Genomic DNA, 8480 nt, shown 5'->3' on the forward strand with positions numbered 1-8480 from the left:
GCCTCCCAAAGTGCTGGGATTACAGGCATGAGCCACCGCACTCAGCCTTGCACATATTATTTGTTTATTTTCAGCAGCAGCCCTATGTGGTAGTTTTATCCCCATTTTAATAGATGAGGAATCTATGGTTTGGAGAGATTAAGTAACTTGCCCAAGGTCATGTGCTAGAATTTGGCACATCAGGGATTCAAATCCAGGTATGGAGTGCAGTGGCCTGATCAGGACTCACTTCAGCCTCAACCTTCTGGGCTCAAGAGATCCTCCTGCCTCAGCCTCCCCAGTGGCTGAGACCACAGGCACACACCATCACGCTGGGCTAATTTTTGTTGTTGTTAGTAGAGATAAGGTCTCGGTATGTTGTCCAGGCTGATCTCAAACTGGTGAGCTCAAGTGATCCTCCCACCCCGGCCTCCCAAAGTGCTGGGATTACAGGCATAAGCTACCGTGCAGGGCAGCGTTAGCACTCTTAAATAGTATTCTGACCCTCAAAAGTGTTGATTTAATGAAAGATTAAGATGATTCATAACCAGATATCACTCTTATTCATAGTCTTCATGTTGGCTTTTATTTGGGGCAGGAAAAAAGAAACAAGAAAAACAAACTCCCACTTAATTTTTCCCTGATTATTATTTCCAGATGAATTTATCTTCTGAATAAAGGAATGTATTGTCTCAATTTCCTGTCTTAAGGGGCATTGTGTTGAGTTTCACTGTCTCCTTTCTTATGTCATTCTCCTAGCTATTTATTTTGTTTAGACATAACACTCTGAACAAACCTAAATCTGACATTTTAGAAGCAAGAATACAATTTTTGGGGGAAGTTAGAGTTACTAATTTAGCTGGGTCATAGAGATATATTATTACTGTGATTTCTAAAGAACATTATGTTTTCTTTGAATTGTGCTCTTTTCAGATTTTGAGATTTTTAATAATTCACTGGAAGTGTGACATAGATGTATCAAAGGGAGCATTGCTAGAAGGGCAGCTAGAGATTTCCATAGAAGGATTACATTCTAAGCACCAAGCAAATGCTCTTCATTGTGTAACAACTAGTAAGTAGAGAAAGAAAAAATACTGATTTTCTGTCTCTTTTTGTCATGGTTTATGTCGTAGCTTATTTTAAAATTTCAATTAGTCATAATCTTTTATGTTATTCCAGGATTGTTCCATAATTATAAAATGAAATGATTATGTAATAAGTATCTGGTGGTAGATTTACAAATGTATCATACAGAAAAGGTGAGTAGAATGACTCTTACCATAGATTATTTATTTTACTGGTTTAAGTTAAAATTGCTCCAAAACGATCTTATTTTTCTCTTGATTTTAACCTACTTTTTCACAGCAAAATTATATTACATTAAGCTTTACCTACTTTTTTTTTTTCCAAGTCTAAATTTTGGCAGTTGCAAAAAAAAAAAAAAAAAAAAATAGTGCACACTTCAATAATCATGACCTGTGATTAGTTTGAAAATATTTCTTCCATTTGGCTTTCATGCTTTTATCGTTTTTGCCTGTTGTCTTGAGGGAAACCTGATGCATTAAGTGGCTCTGAAACATGAATTTTCTCAAACTTGAAGAGTTAGCTTTTTTTTTGTGGGGGGTGTGTGGGGGTGTGTGTGTGTGTGTAGGTTTATTGAAGGGTACTTTGGAATGAAGTTGTCCTTTCAGGCTTAGAGAAGTCACTTGGGCGCCAAGTTGAGATTGGATAGTAAACTAGGCTTTACAAGACACTTGCTTACCTGAACAGGAATGACCTGTCTTCTCTTTGTATGTTAATATTAAACATCTTCAAGAGCAGTATGACAGGTTGGTTTGCTCTTACTCTGCATGAACTCCACTCTGGCAGGCTTCCCACCACTCATGAGGGAAATGTTTGGCTACATGTCTAGGGTGATGGTGGGTCTCTGTGTGGTTGTAATAATCTAATCCAATAAACTGTGGCCAGGTTAGCAAGGTTGATTTAATTCAAAGCAAAAGACTTCAGCCACAATAGTTTTTGGCAAGAAACTCAATTCTGCATTTTGAGCCTAATGAACTTCTTTAGCCCACCTAGAATAGGGGGCATTTCTTTTCTCTTTATTGTTTCTGAGCTTTACGTAATTATGGTTATAATTATTTATTTATTTAGAGATGGAGTCACACTCTGTCGCCCAGGCTGGAGTGCAGTGTCGCAATGTGGGCTCACTGCAACCTGTGCCTCCTGGGTTCAAGCAATTCTTCTGCCTCAGCCTCCTGAGTAGCTGAGATGACAGGCGGCTGCCACCATGCCTGGCTAATTTTTTTTTTTTGTATTTTTAATAGAGATGGGGTTTCATCATGGTGGCCAGGCTGGTCTCAAATTCCTGACCTCAAGTGATCCGCCTGCCTCAGCCTCCTAAAGGGCCGGGATTACAAACATGAGCTACCGCATCCAGCCTATGTTTATATATATATATTTTTGGTAGGAAACATGGTGATACATACTTGATAAAAAACATTACAGAAACATTTATTGTGGAGAGTGAGACTTTCTACACATCTCACCCCTTGAGATGATTATTAACATTCAGTATATATTCTAGATTTTCCTTTTTTCCCCTCTTGCCAAGGATATTCTATGTTCTAGATTTTTCTATGCATATGTTCATAGTTAATATTTTTTAAATTTTTTAAATTTTTAAAAATTTTTTAAAACTAGGACTATACTATACATATGACTGTGCTATGTACCAGTGCTTTGTGGGCAGCATTTCATGTTAGCATAAGGGATCTATTTCATTTTTTTTGTAAAAGTACATTTATTTAGTTTTAGTTTTTGTCAGTTATACACCCATATGATTTTGGCTGGGTGTAGTGGCTCATGCCTATAATCCTAGCACTTTGAGAGTCTGAGGTGGGCAGATCACATGAGGTTAGGGGTTCCAGATCAGCTGTCCAACATGGGGAAGCCCTGTCTCTACTAAAAATATAAAAATTAGCGGGGTATGGTAACACACACCTGTAATCCCAGCTACTTGGGAGGCTGAGGCATGAGAATCACTTGAACCTGGGAGGCAGAGGTTGCAGTGAGCCAAGATCTCGCCACTGCACTCCAGCCTGGGTGACAGAATGAGACTCCATCTCAAACAAAACAAAAAACCCGACAGTACCCTGCTTGCTTCCCCCATCTCCCCCTTCCTATCTTTCTCCTAGAGGCTAATACTTTTAACTCTGTTAATTATTTAATACTTATATTTGATCTAAGTAACATGTTTGTTTGTGGTGTTATATCTTTTTTTTTTTTTTTTTTCAAATAGGGTCTCACTCTGTCACCCAGGCTGGAGTGCACTGGCACAATCATAGCTCACTGTAACCTTAAATGCCTGGGCTCAAATGATCCTCCTAACTCAGCCTCCTGAGTAGCTAGGACTACAGGCATGTGCTACCATGCCTGGTTGTTATATTTTTGTATTTTTGTAGAGACAGGGTCTCTTGCTATGTTGCCCAGGCTAGTCTTAAACTCCTGGGCTCAAGCAGTCCTCTCACTTTGGCCTCCCAAAGTGCTGGGATTGCAGGTATTAGCCACCGTGCCTGGCCAAGATGTTTGTTATTTATTTATTTATTTATTTATTTTGAGAAAGGGTCTTACTCTGTCACCCAGGCTGGACTGCAGTCATGCAGTCACTGCTCACTGCAGCCTTGACCTCCTGGGCTCAGGTGATCCTACCACCTCAGCCTCCTGAGTAGCTGGGACTACACGCACGTGCTACCATGCCTGACTAATTTTTGTTTTGTTTTGTTTTTGTGTTTTGAGACAAAGTCTCGCTTTGTCACCAGGTTGAAATACAGTGACGTAATCTCGGCTCGCTGCAACATCTGCCTCCCAGATTCAAGCGATTGTCCTTTCTCAGCCTCCCAAGTAGCTAGGACTACAGGTGTGCACCACCACGCCCAGCTAATTTTTGTATTTTTAGTAGAGACCAGGTTTCACTACGTTGTCCAGGATGGTCTCAATCTCTTGACCTCGTGATCCACCCACCTCTGCCTCCCAAAGTGCTGGGATTACAGGCGTGAGTCGCCGTGCCCGGCCAACAAATTTTTTTTTTTTTATGCAGATGAGGTCTCCCTATGTTGCCCAGGCTGGTCTTGAAGTCCTGGACTCAAGCAATCCACCTGCCTCAGCCTCCCAAAGTGCTGGAATTATAAGCGTGAGCCATTGTGCTCAGCCCTAAATTGTTATATCTTGATCTTCCTTTTTATAGGCATTTATTGATTTTCCGCCATAAAGGATGATAGCTCTCTTTAATATCTTTACCTCTACCGTGTATCTTTCTTTTAATATAATTTTCCAGCCATGTAGATCAATATTTACTCATTATTATGACCATTAAATGTAGTTTAGCCATATAGAAAACTTTGATTACTTTTCTTTATAATTTCCCTTCAGTTAATACTTATTTTAATTTGTTTTCTGTTTTTATCATCTAGTCGACTCCCAAACTTCCAGCATTTGTCTAAATCTACTCAGTATATTCCAGTACATCAGATAATATATCAGTTTCATCCTCCTGAAAAACTCTTTTCCAGTGTTTCCTGACCTGCTCTAATTTTGACTTGATGCCTTTTGTATCTGGTGCACAGCTGTTATCTTGGAATCTTCCCTTCATTCAGAGTGTTTCTGTAGTTTTTTTCTCTTGCATTGGATTTTGTGCTTCCGGAATCCCTCTCTCTTTTTTTTTTTCCTTGGCTTATTCCTTGCTTTTTCCTTATGGATCTTTCCTGATGGATCTCAGGCTCCAGCAGCTTCCTTGGAAAGAGTGTTTGGAAGGTAAATTCCTTGAGACCTTACATCTCTGAAAACATCTCCACATATACCCTAATTGATAGTGTGTCCATATAGGATTCTAAGCCAGAATTCATTTTTCTTTCAGAATTTTGATGACATTGCAGCAGCATTTTCTAACTTCAGGTGTTGCTATTGAAAATTCTAAAAATCTGATTGCTCTGTATGTGACCTGTTTTTTCTTTTTTCTTCCCCTTTCTGTAAGCTTTTATTTTTATTTTTTTGAGATGGAGTTTCACTCTGTCACCCAGGGTGGAGTGTTGTGGCATGATCTCGGCTCACTGCAACCTCCGCCTCCCGGGTTCAAGCGATTCTTCTGCCTCAGCCTCCTGAGTAGCTGGGATTACAGGCATGTGCCACCATGCCCGGCTAATTTTTGTATTTTTACTAGAGTCAGGGTTTCACCAGGCTGGTCTCAAATTCCTGACCTCAAGCGATCTACCCACCTCGGCCTCCCAAAGTACTGGGATTACAAGCATGAGCCACCGTTCCTGGCCTTTCTGTAAGCTTTTAGAATCTTCTCTCTCTTTTTTTTTTTTTTTGAGCTGGAGTCTTGCTCTGTCGCCCAGGCTGGAGTGCAGTGGCCGGATCTCAGCTTACTGCAAGCTCTGCCTCCCGGGTTTACGCCATTCTCCTGCCTCAGCATCCCGAGTGGCTGGGACTACAGGCGCCCGCCACCTCACCCGGCTAGTTTTTTGTGTTTTTTAGTAGAGACGGGGTTTTACCATGTTAGCAGGATGGTCTCGATCTCCTGACCTCGTGATCCGCCCGTCTCAGCCTCCCAAAGTGCTGGAATTACAGGCTTGAGCCACCGCGCCCAGCCTAGAATCTTTTCTTTATCCTAGTATTAATTACAGTAAATAAGGGTAGGTGCTATAACAAATAAACCCTAAAATCTCAATGACTTGGCCAGGTGCGGTGGCTCATACCTGTAATCCTAGCACTTTGGGAGGCTGAGGCAGGCGGATTGCCTGAGCTCAGGAGTTTGAGACCAGCCTGGGCAACACAGTGAAACCCCATCTCTACTAAAATACAAAAACTTAGCGGGCGTGGTGGCATGCACCTGTAGTCCCAGCTACTCAGGAGGCTGAGGCAGGAGAATTGCTTGAACCCCAAGGCGGAGGTTGCAGTGAGTCAAGATCACGCCACTGCACTCCAGCCTGGGCGAGAGAGTGAGACTCTAATACTACAACAACAACAACAACAACAACAACAACAACAACAACTCGGTGGCTTAACACAGAAAATGTTTGGTTTTCTTGTATCTCACAGTCAGATGAATGTGTGCGTATGCAGGCAAGCAGGCAAGTATCTTGTTTTATGCTATTTCTGTCTTGGGGGTGTATCCTTCTCTAGGTCCTCTAAGTTCTCTTCATTCAGCTGAGGATGGGAAAAGTGAGCAAAGCTTATAAATGGGAGACTTCTATGGAGTAGGCTCAGGAATTATGTATATTACTACTACTCATGTTCTATTGGCGAGGACTTAGTCTTTTATTTTTTATTTATTTATTTTTTTGAGTCAGAGTCTCGCTGTGTCACTCAGGCTGGAGTGCAGTGGTGCGATCTCGGCTCATTGCAAGCTCCGCCTCCTGGGTTCACGCCATTCTGCTGCCTCAGCCTCCCAAGTAGCTGGGACTACAGGTGCCCGCCACCACGCCTGGCTAAATTTTTGTATTTTTAGTAGAGACACGGTTTCACTGTGTTAGCCAGGATGGTCTTGATCTCCTGACCTTGTGATCCACCTGTCTTGGCCGCCCAAAGTGCTGGGATTACAGGTGTAAGCCACCACACCTGGCCATATTTTTATGTTTTTTAAGACAGAGTCTCACTCTGTTGCTGGAGTGCAGTGGCACAATCTTGGCTCACTGCAACCTCCACCTCCCTGGTTCAAGCAATTCTCCTGCCTCAGCCTCCTTAGTAGCTAGGATTGCAGGTGTTGGCCACCACACCCAGCTAATTTTTGTATTTTTTAGAGCTTCACCATGTTGGCTAGGCTGGTCTCGAACTCCTGACCTCAGGTGATCCGCCCAGCTCAGCCTCTCAAAGTCCTGGGATTACAGGCATGAGCCACCGCGCCTGGCCAACCAGGACTTAGTCTTATTGCCACAGCCCTGCAGTTGCAAGGAAGACTGAAAAATGTAGTTAAATAATGTGTTCAGGAAGAAGGAGAATGGGGTATTTGTTTGTGAGCACTAGCAGTCTCTGCTGTAGTCTCCATTGTCACAATGGTGTGCCTGGGAGTGGGAGCACATTGTGCTCAGCACTCAGCAGGGCTTTTAAATCTGGAAACCCTTGTCCTTTGGTTCTGGGAAATTTTCCCTTGCATTCTCTCTCTCTCTTTTTTTTTTTTCTTTTGAGACCGAGTCTCACTCTGTCACCCAGGCTGGAGTGCAGTGGTGTGATCTCTGCTCACTGCAAGCTCCACCTCCTGGGTTCACGCCATTCTCCTGCCTCAGCCTCCCGAGTAGCTGAGACTACAGGTGCCCGCCACCATGCCCGGCTAATTTTTTGTGTTTTTAGTAGAGACGGGGTTTCACCGTGTTAGCCAGGATGTTCTCTATCTTCTGACCTCGTGATCCGCCCGCCTCAGCCTCCCAAAGTGCTGGGATTACAGGTGTGAGCCACCACGCCTGGCCTCCTTTTTTTTTTCACCCTTTCTGGAAGTTCTATTATTTAGATATTAGATTTCCTAGACTGGTTCTTTTTCCTTTTTAAAATCGTTTCTCTCCTAATTTTTATCTCTTCTACTTTCTAGGCATTATCTCATCTTTTTGAGTTTATAAAGATTTTTTTTAAGTTTTCTTTTCTCCACCTAGTTCCTGTTTTCCTTGTATTGCTTTTCTTACTCAGTCGGGTGTCTGTTTTCATGTTGGAAGCTTTCTTCAAATATCTTAAAATTATTGATTGCTCATTTTTAAGAGAGACTATAAAGCTGATTTGAAATTGTTAGCATCACTGAAAGGTGATCTAATTGAGCTTTTAACTGGAGAACTTTCTCTTCTCTTCAATATCAATATCTTTAGGTCTTTGCTCTTGGAATGGCCAGATCTTTCAGTCTCCTACCAAGTGGGTAAAAGCTAGACTTGATTCTGGGAATGAGAGAGAAAAGGGAGTGTTGGGTATCTCAGCATTCAGGGATTCTGTTCACTAACTCCACTTGTTTTTAGTATAACTTTGATTCTCATCCCAAAGATCGACACCTTGGCCATTTTGAAGTATCTTCTCCCCAGTCCACGCAAAAGTTAGGGAGGAGCCAATCCCTTGAATGCTGAGTGGAGGAGGGAATCTAAAGATTTATTTAGGCCAGGCGCGGTGGCTCACACCTGTAATCCCAGCACTTTGGGAGGCCGAGGCAGGCGCATCACAAGGTCAGGAGATCGAGACCATCCTGGCTAACATGGTGAAACCCCGTCTCTACTAAAAATGCAAACAATTAGCCAGGCGCGGTGGTGGGTGCCTGTGGTCTCAGCTACTCGGGAGGCTGAGGCAGGAGAATGGCGTGGGCCCGGGAGGCGGAGCTTGCAGTGAGTTGAGATCCTGCCACTGCACTCCAGCCTGGGTGACAGAGCGAGACTCCGTCTCAAAAAAAAAAAAAAAAAAAAAAAAAGATTTATTTAAATTCATTTTTCAACTGACTCTTCTTATCTTCTACCTCACCCATACATTCAGAGGTTCCG

General features: G+C 42.6%; 1 protein-coding gene across 1 annotated transcript in view; it reads left to right on the top strand.

The window, feature by feature from the left end:
- The first annotated feature begins 912 nt into the window (after positions 1-912).
- The window catches only part of LOC105544451 (chromosome unknown open reading frame, human C11orf80), a 119145-nt gene continuing 111577 nt past the window's right edge, over positions 913-8480 (top strand). The window contains exons 1-3 of the mRNA XM_011986962.1: positions 913-1051; positions 2304-2329; positions 5212-5305. Coding sequence (XP_011842352.1) covers positions 2306-2329; positions 5212-5305 — 118 coding nt within the window. The 5' untranslated portion in view covers positions 913-1051; positions 2304-2305. The remainder of the gene's footprint in view (positions 1052-2303; positions 2330-5211; positions 5306-8480) is intronic.

Source organism: Mandrillus leucophaeus, unplaced genomic scaffold (genome assembly GCF_000951045.1).
Source record: "Mandrillus leucophaeus isolate KB7577 unplaced genomic scaffold, Mleu.le_1.0 Scaffold30, whole genome shotgun sequence".
Lineage (NCBI taxonomy): Eukaryota > Metazoa > Chordata > Mammalia > Primates > Cercopithecidae > Mandrillus > Mandrillus leucophaeus.